The 16,969-nt window shown below is 52.5% G+C and overlaps 1 protein-coding gene across 4 annotated transcripts in view; it reads right to left on the reverse strand.

Annotated features, from left to right (window-relative positions):
- LOC132385495 (myosin-10-like) overlaps positions 1–16,969 on the reverse strand; it is a 124,753-nt gene that overhangs the window by 67,500 nt on the left and 40,284 nt on the right. For all 4 annotated transcript variants that reach the window (XM_059957604.1, XM_059957606.1, XM_059957605.1 and 1 more), the window contains exon 2: positions 11,798–12,143. In XM_059957604.1, coding sequence (XP_059813587.1) covers positions 11,798–12,142 — 345 coding nt within the window. In that variant the 5' untranslated portion in view covers position 12,143. The remainder of the gene's footprint in view (positions 1–11,797; positions 12,144–16,969) is intronic.

Consider the following 16,969-nt stretch of genomic DNA (forward strand, 5'->3'; position numbering starts at 1 on the left):
ATCACAGATCTGCAATACCGCAAGGGTCCCAGTCTACCCCATCACAGATCTGCAATACTGCAAGGGTCCCAGTCTACCCCATCACAGATCTGCAATACAGCAAGTCCCAGTCTACCCCATCACAGATCTGCAATACAGCAAGTCCCAGTCTACCCCATCACAGATCTGCAATACAGCAAGTCCCAGTCTACCCCATCACAGATCTGCAATACTGCAAGGGTCCCAGTCTACCCCATCACAGATCTGCAATACTGCAAGGGTCCCAGTCTACCCCATCAGAGATCTGCATTACTGCAAGAGTCCCAGTCTACCCCATCACAGATCTGCATTACTGCAAAGGTCCCAGTCTACCCCATCGCAGATCTGCAATACCGCAAGGGTCCCAGTCTACCCCATCACAGATCTGCATTACTGCAAGAGTCCCAGTCTGCCCCATCACAGATCTGCAATACTGAAAGGTCCCAGTCTACCCCATCAGAGATCTGCATTACTGCAAGGGTCCCAGTCTACCCCATCACAGATCTGCAATACTGCAAGGGTCCCAGTCTACCCCATCAGAGATCTGCATTACTGCAAGAGTCCCAGTCTACCCCATCACAGATCTGCAATACTGCAAGGGTCCCAGTCTACCCCATCACAGATCTGCAATACTGCAAGGGTCCCAGTCTACCCCATCAGAGATGTTCAATGTTGCAAGGGTCCCAGTCTACCCCATCACAGATCTGCATTTTGCAAGGGTCCCAGTCTACCCCATCACAGATCTGCAATACCACAAGAGAACCAGTCTACTCCATCACAGATCTGCAATACCGCAAGGGTCCCAGTCTACCCCATCACAGATCTGCAATACCGCAAGAGTCCCAGTCTACCCCATCACAGATCTGCAATACTGCAAGGGTCCCAGTCTACCCCATCAGAGATGTTCAATGTTGCAAGGGTCCCAGTCTACCCCATCACAGATCTGCAATACTGCAAGAGAACCAGTCTACTCCAGCACAGATCTGCAATACCGCAAGAGAACCAGTCTACTCCATCACAGATCTGCAATACCGCAAGAGAACCAGTCTACTCCATCACAGATCTGCAATGCCGCAAGAGAACCAGTCTACTCCATCACAGATCTGCAAAACTGCAAGGGTCCCAGTCTACTCCATCACAGATCGGCAATACCACAAGAGTCCCAGTCTACCCCATCACAGATCTGCAATACAGCAAGTCCCAGTCTACCCCATCACAGATCTGCAATACAGCAAGTCCCAGTCTACCCCATCACAGATCTGCAATACTGCAAGGGTCCCAGTCTACCCCATTACAGATCTGCAATACTGCAAGGGTCCCAGTCTACTCCATCACAGATCTGCAATACAGCAAGTCCCAGTCTACCCCATCACAGATCTGCAATACAGCAAGTCCCAGTCTACCCCATCACAGATCTGCAATACAGCAAGTCCCAGTCTACCACATCACAGATCTGCAATACTGCAAGGGTCCCAGTCTACCCCATTACAGATCTGCAATACTGCAAGGGTCCCAGTCTACCCCATCACAGATCTGCATTACTGCAAGGGTCCCAGTCTACCCCATTACAGATCTGCATTACTGCAAGGGTCCCAGTCTACCCCATCACAGATCTGCATTACTGCAAGAGTCCCAGCCTACCCCATCACAGATCTGCAATACTGCAAGACAACCAGTCTACCCCATCACAGATCTGCAATACCACAAGATTCCAAGTCTACCCCATCGCAGATCTGCAATACCGCAAGAGTCCCAGTCTACCCCATCACAGATCTGCATTACTGCAAGGGTCACAGTCTACTCCATCACAGATCTGCAATACCGCAGGGGTCCCAGTCTACCCCATCACAGATCTGCAATACCGCAAGAGAACCAGTCTACTCCATCACAGATCTGCAATACCGCAAGGGTCCCAGTCTACCCCATCACAGGTCTGCAATACCGCAAGAGAATCAGTCTACTCCATCACAGATCTGCAATACCGCAGGGGTCCCAGTCTACCCCATCACAGATCTGCATTACTGCAAGGGTCCCAGTCTACCCCATTACAGATCTGCATTACTGCAAGGGTCCCAGTCTACCCCATCACAGATCTGCATTACTGCAAGAGTCCCAGTCTACCCCATCACAGATCTGCAATACTGCAAGGGTCCCAGTCTACCCCATCACAGATCTGCAATACCACAAGATTCCAAGTCTACCCCATCGCAGATCTGCAATACCGCAAGAGTCCCAGTCTACCCCATCACAGATCTGCATTACTGCAAGGGTCACAGTCTACTCCATCACAGATCTGCAATACCGCAGGGGTCCCAGTCTACCCCATCACAGATCTGCAATACCGCAAGAGAACCAGTCTACTCCATCACAGATCTGCAATACCGCAAGGGTCCCAGTCTACCCCATCACAGGTCTGCAATACCGCAAGAGAATCAGTCTACTCCATCACAGATCTGCAATACCGCAGGGGTCCCAGTCTACCCCATCACAGATCTGCAATACTGCAAGGGTCCCAGTCTACCCCATCACAGATCTGCAATACAGCAAGTCCCAGTCTACCCCATCACAGATCTGCAATACAGCAAGTCCCAGTCTACCCCATCACAGATCTGCAATACAGCAAGTCCCAGTCTACCCCATCACAGATCTGCAATACTGCAAGGGTCCCAGTCTACCCCATCACAGATCTGCAATACTGCAAGGGTCCCAGTCTACCCCATCACAGATCTGCATTACTGCAAGGGTCCCAGTCTACCCCATTACAGATCTGCATTACTGCAAGGGTCCCAGTCTACCCCATCACAGATCTGCATTACTGCAAGAGTCCCAGTCTACCCCATCACAGATCTGCATTACTGCAAGGGTCCCAGTCTACCCCATTACAGATCTGCATTACTGCAAGGGTCCCAGTCTACCCCATCACAGATCTGCATTACTGCAAGGGTCCCAGTCTACCCCATCACAGATCTGCAATACTGCAAGGGTCCCAGTCTACCCCATCACAGATCTGCAATACTGCAAGACAACCAGTCTACTCCATCACAGATCTGCAATACTGCAAGGGTCCCAGTCTACTCCATCACAGATCTGCAATACCACAAGATTCCAAGTCTACCCCATCGCAGATCTGCAATACTGCAAGGGTCACAGTCTACTCCATCACAGATCTGCAATACCGCAGGGTACCCAGTCTACCCCATCACAGATCTGCAATACCGCAAGAGAACCAGTCTACTCCATCACAGATCTGCAATACCGCAGGGGTCCCAGTCTACCCCATCACAGATCTGCAATACTGCAAGGGTCCCAGTCTACCACATCACAGATCTGCAATACAGCAAGTCCCAGTCTGCCCCATCACAGATCTGCAATACAGCAAGTCCCAGTCTACCCCATCACAGATCTGCAATACAGCAAGTCCCAGTCTACCCCATCACAGATCTGCAATACTGCAAGGGTCCCAGTCTACCCCATCACAGATCTGCAATACTGCAAGGGTCCCAGTCTACCCCATCAGAGATCTGCATTACTGCAAGGTTCCCAGTCTACCCCATCAGAGATGTTCAATGCTGCAAGGGTCCCAATCTACCCCATCACAGATTTGCAATACCGCAAGGGTCCCAGTCTACCCCATCACAGATCTGCAATACCACAAGAATCCCAGTCTACCCCATCACAGATCTGCATTACTGCAAGGGTCCCAGTCTACCCCATTACAGATCTGCATTACTGCAAGGGTCCCAGTCTACCCCATCACAGATCTGCATTACTGCAAGGGTCCCAGTCTACCCCATTACAGATCTGCATTACTGCAAGGGTCCCAATCTACCCCATCACAGATCTGCATTACTGCAAGGGTCCCAATCTACCCCATCACAGATCTGCATTACTGCAAGAGTCCAAGTCTACCCCATCACAGATCTGCAATACTGCAAGGGTCCCAGTCTACCCCATCACAGATCTGCATTACTGCAAGGGTCCCAGTCTACCCCATTACAGATCTGCATTACTGCAAGGGTCCCAGTCTACCCCATCACAGATCTGCATTACTGCAAGGGTCCCAGTCTACCCCATTACAGATCTGCATTACTGCAAGGGTCCCAATCTACCCCATCACAGATCTGCATTACTGCAAGAGTCCAAGTCTACCCCATCACAGATCTGCAATACTGCAAGGGTCCCAGTCTACCCCATCAGAGATCTGCATTACTGCAAGAGTCCAAGTCTACCCCATCACAGATCTGAAATACTGCAAGGGTCCCAGTCTACCCCATCAGAGATGTTCAATGTTGCAAGGGTCCCAGTCTACCCCATCAGAGATCTGCATTACTGCAAGAGTCCCAGTCTACCCCATCGCAGATCTGCAATACCGCAAGAGAACCAGTCTACCCCATCACAGATCTGCAATGCTGCAAGAGAACCAGTCTACCCCATCACAGATCTGCAATACTGCAAGAGAACCAGTCTACTCCATCACAGATCTGCAATACGGCAAGAGAACCAGTCTACCCCATCAGAGATCTGCATTACTGCAAGGGTCCCAGTCTACCCCATCACAGATCTGCAAGGCTGCAAGAGAACCAGTCTACTCCAGCACAGATCTGCAATGCCGCAAGAGAACCAGTCTACCCCATCACAGATCTGCAATACTGCAAGGGTCCCAGTCTACCCCATCACAGATCTGCAATACAGCAAGTCCCAGTCTACCCCATCACAGATCTGCAATACAGCAAGTCCCAGTCTACCCCATCAGAGATCTGCAATACAGCAAGTCCCAGTCTACCACATCACAGATCTGCAATACTGCAAGGGTCCCAGTCTACCCCATTACAGATCTGCAATACTGCAAGGGTCCCAGTCTACCCCATCACAGATCTGCATTACTGCAAGGGTCCCAGTCTACCCCATTACAGATCTGCATTACTGCAAGGGTCCCAGTCTACCCCATCACAGATCTGCATTACTGCAAGAGTCCCAGCCTACCCCATCACAGATCTGCAATACTGCAAGACAACCAGTCTACCCCATCACAGATCTGCAATACCACAAGATTCCAAGTCTACCCCATCGCAAATCTGCAATACCGCAAGAGTCCCAGTCTACCCCATCACAGATCTGCATTACTGCAAGGGTCACAGTCTACTCCATCACAGATCTGCAATACCGCAGGGGTCCCAGTCTACCCCATCACAGATCTGCAATACCGCAAGAGAACCAGTCTACTCCATCACAGATCTGCAATACCGCAAGGGTCCCAGTCTACCCCATCACAGGTCTGCAATACCGCAAGAGAATCAGTCTACTCCATCACAGATCTGCAATACCGCAGGGGTCCCAGTCTACCCCATCACAGATCTGCATTACTGCAAGGGTCCCAGTCTACCCCATTACAGATCTGCATTACTGCAAGGGTCCCAGTCTACCCCATCACAGATCTGCATTACTGCAAGAGTCCCAGTCTACCCCATCACAGATCTGCAATACTGCAAGGGTCCCAGTCTACCCCATCACAGATCTGCAATACCACAAGATTCCAAGTCTACCTCATCGCAGATCTGCAATACCGCAAGAGTCCCAATCTACCCCATCACAGATCTGCATTACTGCAAGGGTCACAGTCTACTCCATCACAGATCTGCAATACCGCAGGGGTCCCAGTCTACCCCATCACAGATCTGCAATACCGCAAGAGAACCAGTCTACTCCATCACAGATCTGCAATACCGCAAGGGTCCCAGTCTACCCCATCACAGGTCTGCAATACCGCAAGAGAATCAGTCTACTCCATCACAGATCTGCAATACCGCAGGGGTCCCAGTCTACCCCATCACAGATCTGCAATACTGCAAGGGTCCCAGTCTACCCCATCACAGATCTGCAATACAGCAAGTCCCAGTCTACCCCATCACAGATCTGCAATACAGCAAGTCCCAGTCTACCCCATCACAGATCTGCAATACAGCAAGTCCCAGTCTACCCCATCACAGATCTGCAATACTGCAAGGGTCCCAGTCTACCCCATCACAGATCTGCAATACTGCAAGGGTCCCAGTCTACCCCATCACAGATCTGCATTACTGCAAGGGTCCCAGTCTACCCCATTACAGATCTGCATTACTGCAAGGGTCCCAGTCTACCCCATCACAGATCTGCATTACTGCAAGAGTCCCAGTCTACCCCATCACAGATCTGCATTACTGCAAGGGTCCCAGTCTACCCCATTACAGATCTGCATTACTGCAAGGGTCCCAGTCTACCCCATCACAGATCTGCATTACTGCAAGGGTCCCAGTCTACCCCATCACAGATCTGCAATACTGCAAGGGTCCCAGTCTACCCCATCACAGATCTGCAATACTGCAAGACAACCAGTCTACTCCATCACAGATCTGCAATACTGCAAGGGTCCCAGTCTACTCCATCACAGATCTGCAATACCACAAGATTCCAAGTCTACCCCATCGCAGATCTGCAATACTGCAAGGGTCACAGTCTACTCCATCACAGATCTGCAATACCGCAGGGTACCCAGTCTACCCCATCACAGATCTGCAATACCGCAAGAGAACCAGTCTACTCCATCACAGATCTGCAATACCGCAGGGGTCCCAGTCTACCCCATCACAGATCTGCAATACTGCAAGGGTCCCAGTCTACCCCATCACAGATCTGCAATACAGCAAGTCCCAGTCTGCCCCATCACAGATCTGCAATACAGCAAGTCCCAGTCTACCCCATCACAGATCTGCAATACAGCAAGTCCCAGTCTACCCCATCACAGATCTGCAATACTGCAAGGGTCCCAGTCTACCCCATCACAGATCTGCAATACTGCAAGGGTCCCAGTCTACCCCATCAGAGATCTGCATTACTGCAAGGTTCCCAGTCTACCCCATCAGAGATGTTCAATGCTGCAAGGGTCCCAATCTACCCCATCACAGATCTGCAATACCGCAAGGGTCCCAGTCTACCCCATCACAGATCTGCAATACCACAAGAATCCCAGTCTACCCCATCACAGATCTGCATTACTGCAAGGGTCCCAGTCTACCCCATTACAGATCTGCATTACTGCAAGGGTCCCAGTCTACCCCATCACAGATCTGCATTACTGCAAGGGTCCCAGTCTACCCCATTACAGATCTGCATTACTGCAAGGGTCCCAATCTACCCCATCACAGATCTGCATTACTGCAAGAGTCCAAGTCTACCCCATCACAGATCTGCAATACTGCAAGGGTCCCAGTCTACCCCATCAGAGATCTGCATTACTGCAAGAGTCCAAGTCTACCCCATCACAGATCTGAAATACTGCAAGGGTCCCAGTCTACCCCATCAGAGATGTTCAATGTTGCAAGGGTCCCAGTCTACCCCATCAGAGATCTGCATTACTGCAAGAGTCCCAGTCTACCCCATCGCAGATCTGCAATACCGCAAGAGAACCAGTCTACCCCATCACAGATCTGCAATGCTGCAAGAGAACCAGTCTACCCCATCACCGATCTGCAATACTGCAAGAGAACCAGTCTACTCCATCACAGATCTGCAATACGGCAAGAGAACCAGTCTACCCCATCAGAGATCTGCATTACTGCAAGGGTCCCAGTCTACCCCATCACAGATCTGCAAGGCTGCAAGAGAACCAGTCTACTCCAGCACAGATCTGCAATACCGCAGGGGTCCCAGTCTACCCCATCACAGATCTGCATTACTGCCAGAGTCGCAGTCTACCCCATCACAGATCTGCAATACTGCAAGGGTCCCAGTCTACCCCATCACTGATCTGCAATACTGCAGGAGTCCCAGTCTACCCCATCACAGATCTGCAATACCGCAAGGGTCCCAGTCTACCCCATCACAGATGTGCAATACCGCAAGGGTCCCAGTCTACCCCATCACAGATCTGCAATACCGCAAGGGTCCCAGTCTACCCCATCACAGATCTGCAATACCGCAAGGGTCCCAGTCTACCCCATCACAGATCTGCAATACCGCAAGGGTCCCAGTCTACCCCATCACAGATCTGCAATACCGCAAGGGTCCCAGTCTACCCCATCACAGATCTGCAATACTGCAAGAGAACCAGTCTACCCCATCAGAGATCTGCATTACTGCAAGGGTCCCAGTCTACCCCATCACAGATCTGCAATGCTGCAAGAGAACCAGTCTACTCCAGCACAGATCTGCAATACCGCAGGGGTCCCAGTCTACCCCATCACGGATCTGCAATACCACAAGATTCCAAGTCTACCCCATCGCAGATCTGCATTACTGCCAGAGTCGCAGTCTACCCCATCACAGATCTGCAATACTGCAAGGGTCCCAGTCTACCCCATCACTGATCTGCAATACCGCAAGGGTCCCAGTCTACCCCATCACAGATCTGCAATACCGCAAGGGTCCCAGTCTACCCCATCACAGATGTGCAATACCGCAAGGGTCCCAGTCTACCCCATCACAGATCTGCAATACCGCAAGGGTCCCAGTCCACCCCATCACAGATCTGCAATACTGCAAGAGTCCCAGTCTACCCCATCACAGATCTGCAATACCGCAAGAGAACCAGTCTACCCCATCACTGATCTGCAATACTGCAAGGGTCCCAGTCTACCCCATCACAGATCTGCAATACTGCATGGATGGAGACCCTTTGGCCCATCCCGCCCAGATTCCCACGCATTCAGCCCTTTTGAGTTTCAGAGAAGTACAACACCAGCACAGGCCCTTTGGCCCTCTCGTCCATCTTGAGCCTTTTAACCTGCCTACTCCCATCGACTGCAGTGCGACTATTGCCCTCCAGGTTCCCACCGTCCACATACCTTTGCAAACTTCTCAAAGATATGCATTTACCACATCTATGTCCTTTACAATTTTGTATACCTCTATCAAGTTTCCTCTCAGCCTTCTATGTTACAGTCATAATCTATTCAATCTTTCCTTATTGCTTAGATTCTTCAGTCCTGGCAACATCCTTGTAAATTTCTCCATGTTCTATCTGCCCGCTTCCCTCTGATCTCTTCTCGTCCAAGACAATACACAGGAGCAGGGTTAGGCCATCAAGTCTGCTTCACCATGGCTGATGCACTTCCCTCTCAGCCCCAACATCTTGTCTTCCCCCCATATCCCTCATACCCTGACTAATCAAGAGTACTTTCTCTTATTTGTGGAAGAATCTATCAATGTTTGCTTCAACTATACCCTATGACTGGGCAAAGATTTCCACCGATTGGCCACTCTCTGTCTAAAGAAATTCCTCCTTATCTCCGTTCTAAAAGGAAGCCCCTCTATTTTGAGGCAGTGTCCTCTGGTCTTGGAGTCTCCTGCAAGGAGACTAGCGAGGCCTTTCAATATTCCACAGGTTTCAAAGAGGTCACCCCTCATCCTTGTGAATTCGACTCGGAGCCATCAATTGTCTCAGATGACAAGCCTTTCAATGCCAGAATAATTTTTGTCCCTGCCTCGCTGCTTTCTCTGAAAGCTTGTTCCAAGTACCATGTGGATAAAACAAAAATTGCCCATCATTTCGTTCCCCAATTCTCGGAATAAAAAGCCTGATTAATCTGAGAGAGAGCAGTGGAGGAAAAGATCTGCGTGGCAGGATCCCATTATTTACTGAGAGATTCCGTGCACAGCAGGTCCTCCCAGAACATCAAGACACAACTCCGAGCCGAGTGACCGGGACGGCGTGCCTGTGGAGCGTGAGCAAACCGGAGGGAGGGTTCGGGGCACGGGGGAGAAGGCGTTCAGTCTCAGTGGTAAGATCCCGCTGAGAATGGCAGAGTTACAGAGAAGCAGGGGATCGGGGCTGTGAGGAAACGGGTCATCCATGATGAAACTGGGGAGCAGATGATGGGTCGAGGCTGGCTGCAGAAAGAGGAGGGTTGGGCGTGGGGCCAGCAACCCCATCCCGTAAAACCCAGAGCTTCAGAAATGACAACAGAATCTCCAAAGACCTCGTCCCTGGGAGAGGAAGGATCGCCAAAGACAGGCGATACCTGGGGACAACTTGAAAGACGGGCCCAGGATAGAGGACTTTGGCGACCTGCTGATGCCAGAAGGACGATGGGCTTAAATAAGGTACCAATGGTATCCTTCAGCCCCCGACCCAATTCCTCGAGTTCGCGCCCCTCCAATAACTTGAACAAAAATTTCCGATTAAGCATCGGTAACTCATTGATCATCGTGAAGATTCAAAATGGACAACAGCCGGGACACTATGTGGCAGCTGCACCAGACGTTGTTGAAGCTGCACTGGGAGTATAGTGTTCAGTTCGATCATTGCCAAGTGTTGCATTCCGGGAAGACAAACTTTGACAGTGAACAGCAAGATCCGAGGGAGTGTGACAGAGCCACTACACTATTGTAAAGTTGGAACACTATGTTGCAGCTGTTTTTTTAAAAAATCTTTATGTCTTAATACTATTTTCTATTTAATCAATGTATTTCATGACATGGATAGCTGCAACACCCACTTTTTCTTTTCATTTGCAAGTTTGGTTTTAAAACCTTGGCAGGGGTGACCTCACAGAGGAGTACAAGCACGAGGGGCACAGACCTTCCCCTCAAGAACCAGACGGCACAGGATTAAGATGAGAGGGGGACGAGATTTAAAAGGGACCACGTGGGACCCAGAAAAACGTGTGGATGTGGATCCGGAATGGCCTTGCCCACAAGAGGCAACAGGAGTGTTTTCTGGAGGTCGGTCTCCTGTGGTGTTCCACAGGGACCCTACTCTTCGTGATGAGGGAATGGAAGGGTGGGCTAGTAAGTTTGCAGATGATTTGAAGGCTGCTGGAGTTGCGGATAGTGCAGAAAGCTGTCGTGGGTTGCGATGGGACGTTGACAGGATGCAGAGTTGGGCTGACAAGTGGTGGATGGAGTTCAATCTGGGAAAGTGTGAAGAGATCCACTTCGGAAGGTGGAATTTGAAGGCAGGATTCTTACCGGTGTGGAGGGACGCAGTCCTTGGGGGTCCATGTGCATAGATTGATGAGTGGTCCATGAACATGTACGGTGTGCTGGCGTTCATCGGTCAGGAGCCGTGAGATAATGTTGCAGTTCTCTCCAACTCTGTGAAGGATGTGGAAGCTTTAAAGACGCTGCAGAGGAGATTTACCAGGACGCTGCCTGATTGGAGAGTGTCTGGTGCTCCCGGAGTGGTCTCCTGTATACTGGTGAGATTGGGAGACCACTTTGCCGAGCACCTGTGCTCCTTCCACTGGAAAAAGCAGGATCTCCCAGTGGCCACCCATTCCCATTCCGATATATCTGTCCACGGGTTCCTCCACTGCCCCGATGAGGCAACTCTGATTGGACGAGCAACACCTTATATTACGTTTGGGTGGCCGCCAACCTCAATTTCCTGAGCTGGCAATTGCCCCAACCCCCCTTCACCATTTCCCACCCACTTTTCCCTCTATCACTTCATCTCCTTGCCCGCCCATCTCCTCTCTCTGGTGCTCTCCCCCACTTTTTTCTTCCATGGCCTTCTGTCTCATCCACGAACTAACTTCGCAGCTCTCTATTTCATCCCCTCTCCGTTCAGGGTTCACCTGTCACCTGTGGGAGCCTTTACGGGGGTTGGGAGGGGAAACAGCCTTCAGTCCCTCCGCATGAACATCACTGAGGATCTTGCGTAGTTTGCACAGGAGGTGAAAAAGCCACAGCAGCGGGAAGGAGCCGAAGACACAGCAACGACAGGGGGCCACCAACACTCAGCCCTCTACCCTGTGAATGCCTCCCCCCTCCCTCCCTCCCTCGCTCGCGGAGCAGGACTCACGTAGATGAGGCCGGAGTAGTAGCGGTCCTTCAGGTTGTGCAGCACAGAAGCTTCATTCAGGCAGGTCAGCTCGGCCATGTCTTCCACCTTGGCGAACTTGGGGGGGTTCATGCGCTGCAAGTCGTCGCGGGCAACGGTCAGGACGCGGCTGCCCTCCACCAGCTCCACCACCACCTCGCCCGGCCGCTCCTCCCGCACGCTGGCCGCCTCGAAGCCGTGTCTCGCCGAGGGCACCCAGACCAGACGCTTGGCTGTCCAGTCCGCCTGGGAGGCCGGACTGGACACGTAACCCCGGTCCACGAACAGAAAACGTTCCGCGTCATCCGGATGGGTGTGGAGAGCCATCCTGGGGAAGGGACAGAATGGAGAGAAAGTCACTCTGCGTCCGAGTGTGAGATCAGACAGTATGGGGGAAACTCATGGTGTCTGACCCCGGGAGTGTGTGACGGGATGTTGTGGAGGGAGATTCACTCTGTCTGACCCCGGGAGTGTGTGATGGGACAGTGTGGAGGGAGATTCACTGTGTCTGACCCCGGGAGTGTGTAATGGGATGGAGTGGAGGGAGATTCACTCTGTGTCTGACCCCGGGAGTCTGTGATGGGACGGTGTGGAGGGAGTGTGTGATGGGACGATTGTGGAGGGAGATTCACTCTGTGTGTGACCCCGGGAGTGTGTGATGGGACGGTGCAGAGGGAGATTCACTCTGTGTCTGACCCCGGGAGTCTGTGATGGGACGGTGTGGAGGGAGATTCACTCTGTGTCTGACCCCGGGAGTGTGTGATGGGACAGTGTGGAGGGAGATTCACTCTGTGTCTGACCCCGGGAGTGTGTGATGAGACTGTGTGGAGGGAGATTCACTCTGTGTCTGACCCCGGGAGTGTGTGATGGGACGGTGTGGAGGGAGATTCACTCTGTGTCTGACCCCGGGAGTGTGTGATGGGACAGTGTGGAGGGAGATTCACTCTGTGTCTGACCCCGGGAGTGTGTGATGGGACAGTGTGGAGGGAGATTCACTCTCTGTCTGACTCCGGGAGTGTGTGATGGGACGGTGTGGAGGGAGATTCACTCTCTGTCTGACTCTGGGAGTGTGTGATGGGACGGTGTGGAGGGAGATTCACTCTGTGTCTGACCCCGGGAGTGTGTAATGGGATGGAGTGGAGGGAGATTCACTCTGTGTCTGACCCCGGGAGTCTGTGATGGGACGGTGTGGAGGGAGTGTGTGATGGGACGATTGTGGAGGGAGATTCACTCTGTGTGTGACCCCGGGAGTGTGTGATGGGACGGTGCAGAGGGAGATTCACTCTGTGTCTGACCCCGGGAGTCTGTGATGGGACGGTGTGGAGGGAGATTCACTCTGTGTCTGACCCCGGGAGTGTGTGATGGGACAGTGTGGAGGGAGATTCACTCTGTGTCTGACCCCGGGAGTGTGTGATGAGACTGTGTGGAGGGAGATTCACTCTGTGTCTGACCCCGGGAGTGTGTGATGGGACGGTGTGGAGGGAGATTCACTCTGTGTCTGACCCCGGGAGTGTGTGATGGGACAGTGTGGAGGGAGATTCACTCTGTGTCTGACCCCGGGAGTGTGTGATGGGACAGTGTGGAGGGAGATTCACTCTCTGTCTGACTCCGGGAGTGTGTGATGGGACGGTGTGGAGGGAGATTCACTCTCTGTCTGACTCTGGGAGTGTGTGATGGGACGGTGTGGAGGGAGATTCACTCTGTGTCTGACCCCAGGAGTGTGTGATGGGACAGTATGGAGAGAGATTCACTCTGTGTTTGACTCCGGGAGTGTGTGAAGGGACGGAGTGGAGGGGGTTTCAATCTGTGACTGACCCCAGGAGTGTGTGATGGGACGGTGTGGAGGGAGATTCACTGTGTGTCTGACCCCGGGAGTGTGTAATGGGATGGAGTGGAGGGAGATTCACTCTGTGTCTGACCCCGGGAGTCTGTGATGGGACGGTGTGGAGGGAGATTCACTCTGTGTGAGGAAGCTCTTGTTGGAGAAGGCATTGACAACCTGGCACAGTTTTATGTCTGCCGAATGTTCCCGAGCACCAGGAACTGAGCTCAAATAGTTTGCGCATCGACTCATTTGTCATGACCTAGATAGTTAACAATGCCGAGGGAAGGAGTTATCAAATCAACATGTGACGCGTTGCTGAGAGGGGCAGCCACCCTCCCACAGAGCAGCAGACTCCTCAGTATCACTCAGTGTTCAGCTTGGCTTCACCTCTCCAGCCTTCCAATACCTGCAGCTCTTGATTACATGAACTTGTTAAAACTAAAAATTATTTTATGTCATTCTCATTATACAAGTGTGAAAGAACCAAGTTATTGTTACTCCAAACCCGAGGCAGCACAAATAAACACATTAATATCAAGGGCACCAAAATTTAAAAAAAAACGCAATCAGCTAATTTAAACACACAAATTGATTGTTTGTCCACAGAGTGAGACCAGGCACACAGTGTCGGTACATGGGGTGATCGTCAAGAAATGATAACGTAGTGCTGGTTGGGGGTGTGGAGGGTGGAGGTGTTGATCAGCCTCTCTGCTTGGGGAAAGGAACTGTTTTTGAGTCTGGTGGTCCTGCTGTGGATGCTACGTAGCCTCCTCTCTGATTGGAGTGGGGCAGACAGTCCATGCACGGGCCCTTTCCTCGCCCCTGGTTGGGGCATTGACTACAGGAGTGGGAAAGTCCTGCGGCAGCCATGTAAAACTCTGGTCAAACAAAAAGCTTCTAAAGATAAACATCAAGCTGGCAGCAAAAGAAAGATTACACCAAAACTTACCATTAGATCGTGGAGGAAATCTATCAATTAACTCAAAAGGTAGTAACGAGCAAATGAACCCCATCTCCTCTCAAAATCAAAGGTTCGACTTCGAAATGTTCTCCAAACTAAGACATAAGATCACTCGAGAGAACCATTGAGACAGAGTGGGAGCCGAAATATCCTTCCACTTCAACAGAATGGCCCTCCTCGCTATCAACGCGGCAAACTTTGTGTGCCCATGGCTCCGGCGTCGAACACCAATGGGTCTTCTTTCTTGCTTTAGTGGGCTTTTCTTCTCTTCTTTTTGTGCCACCATAATTTTCAATCCTTAATATTGTTTTCATCTCTTTTGAGCCCGTGTAAGTGTCACTTCCATGTACTTTGGATAATAACAACGATGAAAACTCTGGTTAAACCGCTCAGAGAACCGAGTGTCGTTCCGGTCTCCACGGGACAGGAACGGTTAGGCAGCTCTGGAGCACGAGGACCAGAGGACGTGCACCAGGATCCTGCTGGGATTCAAGGCCATCAGAGAAACGGGGAAGCTGGACAAACTTTGTTTGCTTTTTGCTGAAATGGCAGAGGCTGATGGAGCTTTCTAAGATCGAGAAGCACAGAGCAGACTGACGGTATCTGTTTCCCCAGGCTGCAGATGTCTAATAGCAGAGGGCACTTGTTTAAGTTGAGAGAAGGCAAGATCAAAGGAGATGTGCAGGGGCAGTATTTTAAAAAAGAACAGAGTTGTAGGGGAAGGAGACAGATACGATGGGGGTGTCTGGGTGGTGACGGGGGAGGGAGATACGATCGAGGTGTCTGGGTGGTGACGGAGGAGGGAGATACGATCGGGGTGTCTGGGTGGTGATGGAGGAGGCAGATACGAAGGGGGTGTCTGGGTGGTGACGGAGGAGGGAGATACGATCGGGGTGTCTGGGTGGTGATGGAGGAGGCAGATACGATGGGGGTGTCTGGGTGGTGATGGAGGAGGCAGATACGATGGGGGTGTCTGGGTGGTGATGGAGGAGGCAGATACGATGGGGATGTCTGGGTGGTGATGGGGGTGTCTGGGTGGTGACGGAGGAGGGAGATACGATGGGGGTGTCTGGGTGGTGATGGGGGTGTCTGGGTGGTGACGGAGGAGGGAGATACGATGGGGGTGTCTGGGTGGTGACGGAGGAGGGAGATACGATGGGGGTGTCTGGATGGTGACGGAGGAGGGAGATACGATGGGGGTGTCCGGGTGGTGATGGAGGAGGCAGATACGATGGGGGTGTCCGGGTGGTGATGGAGGAGGCAGATACGATGGGGGTGTCTGGGTGGTGATGGAGGAGGCAGATACGATGGGGGTGTCTGGGTGGTGACGGAGGTGTCTGGGTGGTGACGGGGGTGTCTGGGTGGTGACGGGGGTGTCTGGGTGGTGATCGAGGTGTCCGGGTGGTGATGGGGGTGTCTGGGTGGTGACGGAGGAGGGAGATACGATGGGGGTGTCTGGGTGGGGACGGAGGAGGGAGATACGATGGAGGTGTCTGGGTGGTGATGGAGGAGGCAGATACAATGGGGGTGTCCGGGTAGTGATGGAGGAGGCAGATACGATGGGGGTGTCTGGGTGGTGATGGAGGAGGGAGATACGATGGGGGTGTCCGGGTGGTGATGGAGGAGGGAGATACGATGGGGGTGTCTGGGTGGTGATGGGGGTGTCCGGGTGGTGATGGGGGTGTCTGGGTGGTGACGGAGGGAGATACGATGGGGGTGTCTGGGTGGTGATGGAGGAGGGAGATACGATGGGGGTGTCCGGGTGGTGATGGAGGAGGCAGATACGATGGGGGTGTCTGGGTGGTGATGGAGGAGGCAGATACGATGGGGGTGTCTGGGTGGTGATGGAGGAGGGAGATACGATGGAGGTGTCTGGGTGGTGATGGAGGTGTCTGGGTGGTGACGGAGGTGTCTGGGTAGTGATGGGGGTGTCTGGGTGGTGATGGGGGTGTCCGGGTGGTGACGGAGGAGGGAGATACGATGGAGGTGTCTGGGTGGTGATGGAGGTGTCTGGGTGGTGACGGAGGTGTCTGGGTAGTGATGGGGGTGTCTGGGTAGTGATGGGGGTGTCTGGGTGGTGATGGAGGTGTCTGGGTGGTGATGGAGGTGTCTGGGTGGTGATGGGGGTGTCTGGGTGGTGATGGGGGTGTCTGGGTGGTGATGGGGGTGTCTGGGTGGTGATGGGGGTGTCTGGGTGGTGATGGGGGTGTCTGGGTGGTGATGGAGGAGGGAGATACGATGGGGGTGTCCGGGTGGTGATGGAGGAGGGAGATACGATGGAGGTGTCTGGGTGGTGATGGAGGTGTCTGGGTGGTGACGGAGGTGTCTGGGTAGTGATGGGGGTGTCTGGGTAGTGATGGGGGTGTCT

Source organism: Hypanus sabinus (genome assembly GCF_030144855.1).
Source record: "Hypanus sabinus isolate sHypSab1 chromosome 24 unlocalized genomic scaffold, sHypSab1.hap1 SUPER_24_unloc_22, whole genome shotgun sequence".
Classification (NCBI taxonomy): domain Eukaryota; kingdom Metazoa; phylum Chordata; class Chondrichthyes; order Myliobatiformes; family Dasyatidae; genus Hypanus; species Hypanus sabinus.